General features: G+C 41.7%; 1 protein-coding gene across 1 annotated transcript; it reads left to right on the top strand.

Annotated features, from left to right (window-relative positions):
- The first annotated feature begins 6954 nt into the window (after nucleotides 1–6954).
- OR51D1 (olfactory receptor family 51 subfamily D member 1) lies at nucleotides 6955–11125 on the top strand. Its single transcript, XM_053925903.1, has 2 exons — nucleotides 6955–7187; nucleotides 8727–11125. The coding sequence occupies exon 2, from the start codon at nucleotides 8740–8742 to the stop codon at nucleotides 9712–9714; it is 975 nt and encodes a 324-aa protein (XP_053781878.1). The 5' UTR covers nucleotides 6955–7187; nucleotides 8727–8739; the 3' UTR covers nucleotides 9715–11125.
- The last annotated feature ends 3371 nt before the right edge of the window (nucleotides 11126–14496 follow it).

Raw genomic sequence — 14496 nt, 5'->3', positions numbered from 1 at the left:
ACTGTAACAAGTGAAAAACTGTTTAAAAAGTTCCTGTGAAAAATAGCCATTAAGAATTGAACCAGCTTGGTACCTGATGTTGCTACCAAAAATTTAAGGGAACTTCTCATTAGACATGTCTCAGTTCAAATAACGTAAATGTGAGTTATGAGTGAACATCAATGAGAGGACCAATAATCTCTGCATTGGGAACAAATCCAAAGAGGATTCTGTAAACCTCCTCTTTTAAATATTCACATAAGTGTTATCCCCCTTACCAAAAAGGAGGATAAGATCTGCTCAGAAGTATGAGAAATAATTAATTTCATAACGTTAAATGCTTTAAGTTAAACAAAGAGAAAAGAGTAAAGTGGTTCCAGACTTCTGGCCAAGATGGAGCCATAGGTAGACACACTGTGCCTCCTCGCACAACCAAAACAAGGACAACAACACATTTAAAAACAAAAACCAACCAGAACTGACAGAAAATAGAAATATATGGAAGTCCGACAACCAAGGAGTTAAAGAAGAAACATTCATCCAGACTGGTAGGAGGGGTGGAGACAGGCAGCTGGGCAGATAGGACTTGCAGCAAGATGGCGGCTGGCTGACCCAGCGAGGTGGTGGATTGTGGAGCAGGGTGGGCAAAGTTGCAGCTGGCTGGCAAGGCAGCAGCTGGTGGACTGGGTGACAGACCTTGCAACCCAGAGTTCTAACATGGGGAAATAAAACCTCAAACATCTGATTGAAAACACCTGTGGGGGTTGAGGTGGCAGCAGGAGAAACTCCCAGCCTCACAGGAGAGTTTTTTGGAGAGACCCAGAGGGTCCTAGAATGTACACAAACCCACCCACCCAGGAATCAGCACCAATTTGATTGTGAATAGTGGGGGAAGTGACTGAAAACCAGCAGAGAGCAGTGCAAGTGGCATTGTTTCCTCCAGGACTCCTCCCCCACATATAGCATCACAACCTATGGATGTGGGCTGCCCCACCCTGGTGAACACCTAAGGCTCCGTCCATTATATGTGACAGGCATGCTGAGACAAAAAAAAAAATAAAAATAAAAATAAAAATAAAAAAAATGGCCCAAATGAAAGAACAGATCAGAGCTCCAGAAAAAATACAACTAAGTGATGAAGAGATAGCCAACCTATCAGACACACAGTTCAAAACACTAGTAATCACGATGCTCACAGAATTGGTTGAATATGGTCACAAATTAGATGAAAAAATGAAGGCTGTGCTAAATGAAATAAAGGAAAATGTACAGGGAACCAACAGGGAAGGGAAGGAAACCAGAGCTCAAACCAATGGTGTGGACCAGAAGGAAGAAGGAAACATTCAACCAGAACAGAATGAAAAAACAGGAATTCAAAAAAATGAGGAGAGGCTTAGGAACCTCCAGGACATCTTGAAACATTCCAACATCCAAATCATAGGGGTAACAGAAGGAGAAGAAGAAGAGTAAGAAATTGAAAACTTATTTGAACAAATAATGAAGGAGAACTTCCCCAATCTGGCAAAGGAAATAGACTTCCAGGAAGTCCAGGAAGCTCAGAGAGTCCCAAAGAAGCTGGACCCAAGGAGGAACACACCAAGGCACATCATAATTACATTACCCAAGACTAAAGATAAAAAGAGAATATTAAAAGCAGCAAGAGAAAAGGGGACAATTACCTACAAGGGAGTTCCCATAAGACTGTCAGCTGATTTCCCAAAAGAGACCTTACAGGCAAGAAGGGGCTGGCAAGAAGTATTCCAAGTCATGAAAGGCAAGGACCTACATCCAAGATTACTGTATCCAGCAAAGCTATCATTTAGAATGGAAGGGCAGATAAAGTGCTTCCCAGATAAGGTCAAATTAAAGGAGTTCATCATCACCAAACCCTTATATGAAATGTTAGAGGGACTTATCTAAAAAAAGAAGATGGTCAAAACTATGAACAGTAAAATGACAACAAACTCACAACTATCAACAACTGAACCTAAAACAAAACAAAAATAAAAGCAAACTAAGCAAACAACTAGAACAGGAACAGATTCACAGAAATAGAGAGCACATGGAGGGTTATCAGCTGGGAGGGGGACAGGGGAGAATAGGGGAAAATGTACAGGGATAAGAAGCATAAATGAAAGATATGAAATAGACAGGGGGAGGTTAAGAATAGTATAGGAAATGTAGAAGCCAAAGAACTTATATGCATGACTCATGAACATGAATTAAAGGGGGAAAATGTGGATGGGAGGGTGGAGGGGAATAAAGGGGAGAATATGGGACAACTGTAATAGCATAATCAATAAAATATATTTAAAAAATGAGTAAAGTGGCTCCATTAAGATTAGGAGCCAGGAAATATCTTCCTAAGCACAAATGTTTAAACAGACGCTTGAAGGTTAAGATTTAATAAGAATACTTCTTTCCAGCCCCTTCTTGCCTGAAAGGTTTCTTTTGAGAAACCAGCTGATAGTCTTATGGAAAGTCCTTTGTAGGTAACTCCTTTTCTCTTGCTACTTTTAAGATTCTCTCCTTATCTTTAGTCTTGGCTAATGTAATTATGATGTGGCTTGGTTTGTTCCTCCTTGGGCCCCACCTTTTTGGGACTCTGAGCTTCCTGGACTTCCTGGAAGTCTATTTCCTTTGCCAGATTGGGGAAGTTCTCCTTCATTATTTGTTCAAATAAGTTTTCTACTTCTTGCTCTTCCTCTTCTCCCTCTGGCGCCCCTGTGATTCAGATGTTGGAATGTTTAAAGTTGTCCCAGGGGTTCCTAAGCCTCTCCTAATTTTTTTTGAATTCTTGTTTCTTCATTCTGTTCTGGTTGAATGTTTATTTCTTCTTTCTGCTCCAGATTATTGATTTGAGTCCTGTTTTCCTTCCCTTCACTGTTGGTTCCCTGTATATTTTCCTATATTTCACTTTGCATAGTATTCAAGTATTCAAAGTCATGAAAGGCAAGGACCTACATCCAAGATTACTGTATCCAGCAAAGCTATCATTTAGAATGGAAGGGCAGATAAAGTGCTTCCCAGATAAGGTCAAGTTAAAGGAGTTCATCATCACCAAGCCATTATTATGAAATATTAAAGGGCTTATCTAAGAAAAAGAAGATCAGAACTATGAACAGTAAAATGACAACAAACTCACACCTATCAACAATTGAACCTAAAAACAAAAACAAAGACAAAAAATGAACTAAGCAAACAACTAGAACAGTAACAGAATCACAGAAATGGAGATCACATGGAGAGGTATCAGCAGGGAGAGGGAGGGGGAAGAATGGGGGAAAAGGTACAGGGAATAAGAAACATAAGTGGTAGGTACAAAATAGACAGGGGGAGGTTAAGAATAGTATAGGAAATGGAGAAACCAAAGAACTTATATGTACTATCTATGGACATGAACTAAGGGTGGAAGTTGCAGGGCAGAGGGGGGATAAAGGGGAGAAAAAACATGGCACAACTGTAATAGCATAATTAATAAGATATACTTAAAAAGAATTAATAAGAGCAGGAAGTAGGATGTGTGTCTTTCCCATGTGGAAAAATATGTGAAAGCTGAAAAGTGAGATAAGGCATGGCACATCGTAGCCATGGGATAATTTTGGTACCTCTGGGACTTGGTATGAAAAAGAAGAGGTAGACTTGCTAGGATGGGGGTATAGAGATACACTGAGATGGCTCATGGAAGCCTTAGGAGCTGGGTTAGGAAGTATGAACTCCAACTTTTCATTCTAATGTCACTGGGAAGATACTACAGACTGATTTGTGTTTTGAAGATCATGCTGCCCACTGTGAATTGGTAGGAAAAATCTTCAATGAGGCTCAGCAGTGAACAAATTATTCTGATGATTTAGGCAAGAGGTTTTCTTGGCTTGAACTGGAGTAAAGGCAAAGGAGATGGGAAAAATAATCTAATTCATGAGATATCCAGGAGAAAAATTAAAAAAGACTTGTGAATTTTTTTCTATTTTTCTTTTTTAAAATTTATTTATTTTATTGTTGTTCAAGTACAGTCGTCTGCATTTTACCCCCCCCCCCTCCAAACCATCCCCACCTCCCTCCTCTGATCCCACCCCCCTTGGTTTTGTCCATGTGTCTTTTGTAGTTGTTCCTGAAATCGCTTCACCCATTTCCCCCCATTATCCCCTCCCACTTCCCCTCTGGTTACTGTCAGATTGTTCTTCATTTGAATGTCTTTGGTTCTATTTTTCTTGCTTGTTTGTTTTGTTGGTTAGGTTCCACTTAAAGGTGAGATCATATGGTATTTGTCCCTCACTGCCTGGTTTATTTCACTTAGCATAATGCTCTCCAGTTCCATCCAGCTCCTCGTGCTGTGGCAAAGAGTATGAGCTCCTTGTTTCTTTCTGCTGAATAGTATTTTTCAGTTACATTTTAATTTCAACATTATTTTGTATTGGTTCAGGTGTGGTTAGACAATCATATACTTTACCAAGTGTTCCCTCAGATATTTCCAGTACCCACTTGGCACTATACACAATTACTAGAATGTTATTGACTATATTCCTCATGCTGTACTTTATATCCCCATGACTCTTTTATAATTTCCAGTTTTTACTTCTTAATCCCTGCACCTCTTTCACTCAGTTCCTCAACAGACTCTCAACTCTGGCAACCACCAGTACTCTCTCTGTGTCTGTGAGTCTGTTTCCATTTGTTTGTTTATTTATTTTTTCTTTAGATTTCACATGTAAGTGAAATCATATGGCATTTGTCTTTCTTTAACTGACTTATTTCACTGAGCATAATACCCTTTAGTTTCATCCAGGCTGTTGTAAATAGTAAGATTTCATTTTTTTATGGCTGAGTAATATTCCATTGTATATATGTACCACAGCTTTTTTATCCACTCATCTACTGATGGGCACTTGGGTTCCTTCCATATCTTGGCTATTGTAAGTAATGCTGCAATAAATATAGAGGTGCATACATTCTTTCAGACAAGATCGGGAGTGCTCAGGGTGGTATGGCCGTAGACCATATATTCTTCCAATTTGTGTTTTGGGTTTCTTTGGATATCCTCAGAAGTGGAATTGTTCTGTCATGAGGTAGTTCCATTTTACATTTTTTGAAGAACCTCTATACTATGTTTTCCATAGTAGCTGCACTAATTTGGAACCCCTTGTAGTGCACAAGGGTTCCCTTTTCTTCACATCCTCTCCAATACTAGTTTGTTGATTTATTAGTGATAGTTATCCTGACAGGTATGAGGATGATCTCACTGTGGTTTTAACTTCATTTCTCTGATGATTAGTGACACTGAGCACCTTTCATATGTCTATTGGCCATCTGAATGAAGAGGACTTGGTGATTGACTGGATGGGTTTGGAGAAGGGGGGAGGAGAGAGAGAGAGAGAGAGAGAGAGAGAGCGTAAAGGCAGAGATGATGGCTTCTAGATATCTGGATTGGGCAACATAATTATTTCTGTGATAAGAAACAGAAAACGTAGATTAGGAGCAGAGACAGAGGACCAGAGATAATGAGCTTAGTTGTATGTGCTGAGTTTAAGGTGCCCTAGGGACAACCGAATGGTGATGTCCTAGACATTGCTACGTCTTGAGTTCAGGATATTGGTGTGGATTGTTTGGGAGATAGAAGCTATGGGAGCAGGTGATATTGCTCCCACTCTACTCATGGTTACCATATAGAGGGGGAAGGATAGAGAGTTGCGTAGGATCATAGCCTTGAAGAACCCCACTAGTAATATGAGAGGTAAAGGACAGAGAGCCTCTCAACTAATTCCATCCTGTTGACATTTGTGTTCAATCTCTCCTGGCTCCAAAATACGCATTTAAAAACTCTCCTAGGCTCTATCAGTTCTTCACATGTTGCCCATTTTATTGATTCTTGTCATGTACAAACTTGTTAAAAGAGTTGTGTACATTCACTTTCTCTACTTCTTCCCTACACACTCCTTACTCTACTTCATTCAAGATTCTATTCCCACCAGCTCACCTCAACAGCTCCTCTCAAGGTAACTAGTGAGCTTCTGTTTTTAGTCTATTTACTGCCTGATCTCTCAGAAGCCTTCTGCACTGCTGTCTACTCTTCCTTCCCAACGTATTTTCTTCCTCTGGCGCTTGTAGCACTATTTCAGTTGGATTTCCTTCTATGTCAGTGGCTCTTCCAGTTTTGAATATGAACACAAACATTCACTGGAGAGTTGCTAATATCTCCTTTTACTTTTCAACTCAAACTGAGGATAAGGGTGGTCATACCATTAGTAAGTGGTTGGACTAGAATTTGGACACAAGTCTGTTTCTTCACAGAGTCCTATATATAAAAATGACCACGGTACCCTCTCATTTGGGGGAGAGCAAAAGAATACAACTACAATTAGTGGCTCAAGGAAGGAAGGATTGTCTTGAAGGGGAGGGAGAGCTAAGGGGCAGCATAGTGCTGTGGAATGAATTGACTCAAGGTCAGGCCTTTGGTGCTTGAAGTCATTGCTAGATCTACCGCCCAATCAGCCACAAGGAGTCTAGGGGGTTGCAATTCCCCTAGACTACCACAAGGGGGCAGTATCAAGAAGCGAGAAGCTGCCTGAACACGGCTCGGGATTCCCTTGGAGAGCGCATTTTGAACGTGAGTAGTAAAGTGCATATGCCGGACTGCGTGCTTTTTTGTGCGTGCCCACGCCTCAATTCCAGTAGCTCCTTTCTCCCAGCGTGGGTCATTTTTCTTCTTTCCACCCTAAGACACTTGCCTTCCCTCTCGTTTCATGAGATGTCCTTAGAATAGCAACAGCAGTGCAGTCCCTGGACTGGGCTCAGCTTTCCTGGGGCGTCTGAGTAGAGTGTTGCTCCCAGGATGCCCAGAGTAATTCATTCTTCATCATCCCTCATTCTCCCTAGGGTCCCAGAAAAGCTATATATGGGCAGTGGCCTTGGACAGAGGTATTGTAGGTGAGTGTGCCAGGCTCAGTCCAGGGAGGGGAGATGAGGGGTGGCTTGTCACAGAGACCTGGAGGGGAGGAGGCATTGCTGAGGAAGCCTGGCCTTTGCTGACAGCCTGGTTGTCTGGAGAGGTCTGCCTGCTTCTACACCTCCCAGATTAGAGGGACCTGAATCCCAGACATTGTTCAGGGACCTACTCAAAAAGGAATTTCCTTAAACGTATTTCCTGAGACCTATTCTGAACTTTGGACTCCCCAGTTCCAGCCTCCTACCTTCTTCACTGAAGAAAAAAGGCAAGGGCAATTCCTTTACCCAGGGAAAAATGTGTGTGTGTGTGTGGTGGTGGTGGAGGTTGGTGATGAAGAAGGAAACAGAAGCTGGGTGGGAAGTTAGGTTGGAGTCGCACTGCAAAGGGCCTTGAATGCAGACCAGGTGGTTTCAACTCTATGTTGAAGGCTTTGGGAATCACCTGTTAGTTGCTAACCAGGAACCTGGCATGTCGAGTGTGCTTGTGTAGGTGGTAGTGATGTGAAAGGTGGATTGACACAGACTGGGTGTGGAGTCAGGAAGGTGAGTGAGGGAGCTCTCTTCATAATCAGAGCAGAGTGGATGATATAATGAGGTTGGGAGGGAGGGATGGTGTGTTAAGTAAGAGAAAAGGCCATAGTAGATTAATTGGAAAAGCAAAATCACATGTGGAGGTGAAAAAGCAGAGAAATTAAGATGGGAGTAAATGGGACTGGATGACTTGTGTGACTGAGTGGTGCCATTCTGAAGGAGTCCTCTTTGGGGCAAGGTACGTATGAGGCCCATAGGTTACTAAGTAGAAGTATGAAGAGGCAGCAGGTTATATGGGTCTGGATCTCAGGACAGAGGCTTAGAACAGAGTAGTCTGTGTAGAGGAAGGAAGAGGAGCCTGGGGCAATATGTGACCACCAGGAAGAATAATGGAAGAAGGGGGGTGTGCCTGTGGACACCAGATAGTATCGCAACATGACTGGTTTTATTTTTATGCCTCAGCTGGTTTCCTCATCACATCCCAGTCAAGCACAATCTGGGTCTGTCAGTGGGCCCTGACAGATCCTGATGAAAGATTCTGATTTTTCTTGGGGGTTAGGAATAATAGTTTTTCTTCACCCTCATCTCCCCACCTCCCAGGACACCAGACTAGCTTTTCCTTAACCTCTCAAATTAAAAAAATCATCTCAAAAGAAGAGACTTACTGGCTTTTTAAACCAGATTTCTGAACTCCTCCCCTAAAAATTCTATTCTCTGGTCCTGGAGTGGGACCCTGGGGGTAGTGTTCTCAGTAACTGCTTCAGATGAATCTATCAGGAAATCTGTCTGAGAAATGCTGCCCAGGGCTAAACACAAACTTGTCTCTTAAGATCCAGTTCCAGACTGAACCCCTGATTACTTACCTAAATCAGATCAGAGTGGTCTTAAAGGCAACCACAGACTGAGCCTCAAACTCTGGATCTAAACCAACCCTAACCCCACATGCACAAGAAGAGCCAGGGTCCAGTGGAAGGTTCTGTGCAAGCCGGTCTGCTCTGTTGGGGAAGTGGCCAAGTGCAGTATCCTGGCCAGCTACATAAAAATGAAGAGCTGTTGAACATGTTTTCTCAGTGGGTCATCACACACTGAGATTAATGGGACCTCCAAGGAGGTATGCACAAGGAGACTTAGAGAGAGAGAAGCTGGAGTTCAGAATTACTAGAAATACTCAGTCTTTCTCTTTGCTACTGTCACTACTTCCGTGCCCTTTCCTTATGTCTTTTTTCTCCTCTGAGCCACTAACTGAATGATGTTTCCCCTTTTCCCTTTCTTAGACCTTGGACTTCGATGCAAAAACCTCAGGTCTTGGGTTCTGTCATGGCCACTCCAAATGGAACTGTGGTCCACCCGGCATACTTCCTGCTGGTGGGCATCCCTGGACTGGGGCCTAACATTCACTTTTGGCTGGCTTTCCCACTGTGCTTTATGTATGCTTTGGCCACCCTGGGCAACCTGGCCATTGTCCTCATCATCCGTATAGAAAGGCGCCTGCATGAGCCCATGTATCTCTTCCTGGCCATGCTTTCCACTATTGACCTAGTCCTGTCCTCTGTCACTATGCCCAAGATGGCCAGCCTCTTCCTGACAGGCATCCAGGAAATTGAATTCAATGTTTGTCTGGCCCAGATGTTCCTTATCCATGCTCTGTCAGCCATGGAGTCAGCTGTCCTGCTGGGTATGGCTTTTGACCGTTTTGTGGCCATCTGCCACCCACTGCGGCATGCGTCTGTGCTCACAGGGCCTAACGTTGCCAAGATTGGATTAGCTGCCCTGACCAGGGGATTTGTATTCTTCTTCCCATTGCCCTTCATCCTGAAGCGATTGTCATACTGCCAAACACATACTGTCACACATTCCTTCTGTTTGCACCAAGACATTATGAAACTGTCCTGTACTGACACCACAGTCAATATAGTGTACGGACTCTTCATCATCCTCTCAGTAATGGGTGTGGATTCCCTCTGCATTGGCTTCTCCTACATCCTCATCCTGAGAGCTGTGTTGGAGCTGTCCTCTCGGGCTGCAGCAATCAAGGCTTTCAACACCTGCGTGTCCCATCTCTGTGCTGTGCTGGTCTTCTATGTGCCCCTCATTGGGCTTTCAGTAGTGCACAGGATGGGTGGCCCTACCTCCCTGCTCCATGTGATGATGGCTAATATCTACCTACTACTACCACCCGTGGTCAACCCCATTGTCTATGGAGCCAAGACCAAGGAGATTCGTTCACGGGTCCTCCATATGTTCTCAAAGGACAGTAGGTGAGCAGGACAACCTCTCTAGTATCCTCAATTCCTACGAAATATAGGAGGACAGGATCCTGTTCATTGTTCTGGTAGTTGGAGCATCGAACCTATTAGGCTGTCATTTAGTTATCTAAAGAAATCTTGGATTTCTGTTTCCAGGGGTGTGCCAATGCAGAAGAACTTATGACCCAGTCTGGACAAGCCATCCTGGAGAATGACCACCCTAGTGTCTCTGCTCTGGTGGTCTTGCTTTATTTTCCTCTCCCAACTAGAAAACACATACAGTTTTGACATGATAAGGCTGTAAATGCCACAGCTCATGATTAATTCCTGTCTTGATTTATGATTTTAATTATTCTTGCTCCCACAAATCCATGTCAGTGAAGCTGTTTGGGCCTTAAATATTACTTCTTAGACCCCAAAATGGTTATGCGGTTATTTTTTTGTGGGGGTTGATAAGCAATTGAAGAGAGGGTAGGGAGATAGTAACAGGAGAGGAGTCCGTTCTCATGAAATGTTTACATTTCTGTGTGCATGTGGGAGTATTTATGTGGAAACTGCCAATGTTCATCTGTGTGGCCCTACTGGAGACTGCTTTCCCGTAAGAGTACTGTGCATTCTGCTTGTGGCTGTGAGTGTGTAGCTATATTTATGAGTATATGTGATTTTCAGTGTGTGTGTGTACAAAGAAAATATGCCAGTTGTGCATTTGTGTCTTGGTGAATGTGGTAGCTGTGTCTTGACATGTATGTTTCATGGATAATGGATCTGACTGCACATTTATTGTGTTTCTGTGGACTGTGTTGGTTGGCATGTGATATGCATCTCCTGAGAATGTTGGACAATATCTTTATAAGTATCTGATAAAAATATCGCCTCTATTTTTATTCATATCCGAAATATGGAAAATGTAGAATATAAAATATTACACATTTATAACAATTTGTATAGAATATCTAATATGTACGAGTATGTGGAATGTGTGGAATTTGGATGGCTACAGCTTTCGGCATCTGCGGCCCTTGTGTTTGGGCACATGTCTGTTGTGCGTAGTATTTGTGATATGAAGTCATTTTGTGTGATACAAGTGTCTTTGGCCATACACAGATGGAATGTAATGTCTGAAGGACATGTGTGCATGCGGGTATGTGTGTGTATGCAGTGATTGTGAATATTGTATTTTAGGGCATATGTCTGGTGCATGTGTTTTAGGGAACATTCCTTTGTGTGGCAGCTGCCGATTATATGGCACAAGAGTGAAGACAGCATCTGTGTTCCTGGGCACTGACCGTCGAATTGTGTCTCTATGTATTAGGATTGGAGGTAGGAAATTAAAGAGGTCCTGGTTGTGGAAGTAATTTCCAAATCTGAGAGCCATCTCTGAGGCCCAGTTTCTTGGACTGGGCTCCACAGAAACTGGATATGGCTCAGCCTCTGGGCGTGATTGGAAAGCAGAGTGCTTCCTTTTTACATCTTCTCCAAGGCCAGATTACACCTTCTTTATTCTGACCACAGCACTTTCCGTGCTCCTGTCACCTCTTCCAGTCTTTCCTCCCATACTTCCTGCCCATCCTGAGGTATTGATCTTCCTAAATCTCTGGCCTCCTGCATCAATATCAGGTCCAGTATCTTCTCCTTTCCCTTCCCTTTCTTTCTGGTGTACCAAACATGTTTAAATGTCCTTGGTTGCAGGGAATTTCTCTTAATCCCTTTGGGGAAGCCGTGAACAAGAAAGAGGAGTGGGGCGGGGAACCAATATGAGACACTGCAAAGGCTCTGGCACCTTCTACAGGCTTCTTGCTGTAGGTGTAACCACCTAACTTCCAGCTCTTGGAATCTGTTAGGTCAAAAATGTTCACATTGATGGAAAAATTGAAAGTAAAAATAAATAAATTAAAAATTTTTCACATTGAAGAAAACAATGCAGGTTCATTTGAGGCAGAGGAAAGAATCCTGAGGTAGGACTTACGAGGTTAAAATCCTGGAAAATCATAAAGTGGCACACCATATAATCTCTCTGGATCTCATTTCCTCTTCCGCGTAATGAGAAATCACAATGGTAATGATGCTGTAAAGCTCAAAGACTGTGGACATCCTTTGTAAATTGCAAAGTGTTGTAAAATTGCAAGAAACAATCATATTCATGTTTGTTAAATTGTATTGCTTTCGGAACCATCCTTCACATCATGGTCTAAGTGAATGGTGCCCTCAGAATTGTATAATGCTTCCATAGTTTGGCCTGAATTGTGGTCATTAATTAAAACAACATTTTTATTTCTTGATACATTGTTTTCATGAAGCTTCGGAGAAGTTGAAATTCATTTTCCTGTGAAACTCAAATCTACCAATGAAATTCAATGAAAGCACAACCTTGCTAAGAAATTCTTTTAAATGTGGTTAATATCTCTATCAGAAAAGAGGCATTGTAGGATTGAAATTAAATGTTGTCTATGCTAGGATCACTAGCTTTGATATTTGCGCATGTTACTTGGCCCACTGAACCTCAGTACTTTTGGAAAATGCAAATACTGCAAAACAGAAATATATTGTAGCTCCTGCTGGGTGGTTGTGGGGTTAAAGAGGATAATAGATGTGAAAACACATAGAAAATACAAAGTGATCAATAAACGTTGATGGCAATACAGTCAGTCCTCACTTGAAGTCATTGATAGGTCCTGTGATTTTAAGTGGAACGACTTAGAACAAAACCAGTTTGACCACAGGCTAATTGATATAAGCAAGAGTCAAAGTTCCTATGGTATCTCATCAATGTTATAACAAAATGACATTGTATAATGAAACTGATAAAATGAAGTATGTTTATTCCATTATGGGGGATAATATTCAAAAACACATTTATCTTCATCTTTCATAACCACATTCTGTGAGAAGGCCAGAAGCGAATACCTTGTCCCGTTGAAATGCCACTGCTTTTAGACTAACTCGTGGCCTTCTTTCTCAGGAGATCTTGGGGCATCTCTGAGTCCTCTAGAATCTCCTTCCTTGAATAACTGATGGTGACCAGGTAACTGTTGCTTGTTGAAAAACCTGGCTAATTGCTAATCAGATTAAGTGCTTCTAGGCTTCCACGGTCTCTGTGCTTCCTTCTGTCATAAAACTTAACCTCTATATTCCAACTGGATGTTTTCCCTTCTGTCACAGAGCTTCAATAGTTGGTGGTAACTGTTGTTTATCCTCCGCTGTAGAACCTAAATAGCCGTGTGTTCACTGTCTGTCTCCCTTAAGGACAAGAACTAAGTTTCTTTTCTGCAGAGCCCGGCATATAAGGTGCTCAGTGGCTGTCTGGCTGGGACCTCTCCAAGAGAGGGAGAGGCTGAGTGGCTTCTTCACTTTGGATAAACAAATTCACTCTTATTTCCCCATCCATTCTCATATCTTATTCCTTTATCTATAAATTATAGTCCTTAATTTGACCCGTGCTATTTTATGAAGTCCCAAAGTATTATATTTTGCCTTGTATAATGTTCACTTTTTTGCCCAAATTTTTGAGGGAAAAATGAGGATATGCACTTTTTATTGGTAGTACCTGAAATACCTTGCATCTGTTCTTGTGTTTTGTAATTATTTGTTACATAAAATTTCTTGTACCATAATACGTTAAAAAATAAATGCTAAAATTCCTTTACAACACAAAACACAAGCATCTAACTATAAATAAATAAAAAATTAAATTAAAAATTAAAAAGAAAGATTTTTTTTCTAGAAAGTTTGGGCCAAAAACATGGGTGGATATTAGACATGGCAAAATATGGTATTGTACTTTCCGCAGCTATTAATGATCAATTATGATCCAAATGTTATACCGTAGACAAAGTTTGGTTAAATAGTCCCACTACCAAGGCAAGATCTTTCTGCATTCTCTACTCATTACCCTGTGATTCTTAAAGTTTTCTAGTCTGGCTGTTGAGAACAATCATTATGTCTGACCCTAAGTGAGCACTGGACATGCTAAGTCTAATATTTTCCAGTGGAACTTTCCCCAGCTTTAGGTAGCTTGCTCACACACATATGCTGATCAGTACTCAGCTGAATTTTTGAAGAGGACCCTCTACATATCTCTGGAGTTTTCTCTCTCTCTGTAGATCTCTCATCTCTAATACTCTGCCTTCAAATTCTATCTAGCTTGGTCTTCCTGAACTCTCAGTTCCATATCCTCAAATTAAGGTGTGCTCTGGCCCCCGGGATCTCACAGAAACTCTCTCAAGGGTTCATGTCATGTGTTTCCTGTGTCTCAGGGCTCACAGTCCTTCATTACCTGTACGGTATCTCGCAAACCATTGTTTTATATTTATTGTTCATTTTAGGTCTCTTTGGGTGAATGTTACCTCCTGTTACTCCATCTTGGTGAGAAATAGGAGTTCCTGGGGGTATTTTTTAAAGTCTTCACACGGTGTAAGTCGAAATAGAAAGCTGTGGGAAGTGGCTCAAGGGTGATGACAGCAAGTGTCAGGCTGCAGGTTTGAAGGTACCTGGAGCTCTTGTAACCACGGGTTTTGATGTGGTCTGAGTTGAAATGGCCTGATTTGATATTGTCTATCTTTGCACAGCTGAAGTCAGCACCCCTTGTGCTATGAGTTCAAAACTTACAGCTGTGAAATTAATCAGTAAAAAGTAAGGAGAAACCAACTAAAATTCACTTTGCTCTATTTATAGACGTGTTTTTAAACTTATTTAAATATGTAAGATATTTGCTTTCACATTCAAATTGTTCTCTAACTCCTTAAATGTTCTCTTACTATTTTTGCCCTTAAAAGAGAACCCAGACATCATTGGTCTTATA

This window comes from Desmodus rotundus, chromosome 5 (genome assembly GCF_022682495.2).
Source record: "Desmodus rotundus isolate HL8 chromosome 5, HLdesRot8A.1, whole genome shotgun sequence".
In the NCBI taxonomy this organism is placed as follows: Eukaryota; Metazoa; Chordata; class Mammalia; order Chiroptera; family Phyllostomidae; genus Desmodus; species Desmodus rotundus.
This window is presented reverse-complemented; position numbering and strand designations above follow the sequence as displayed.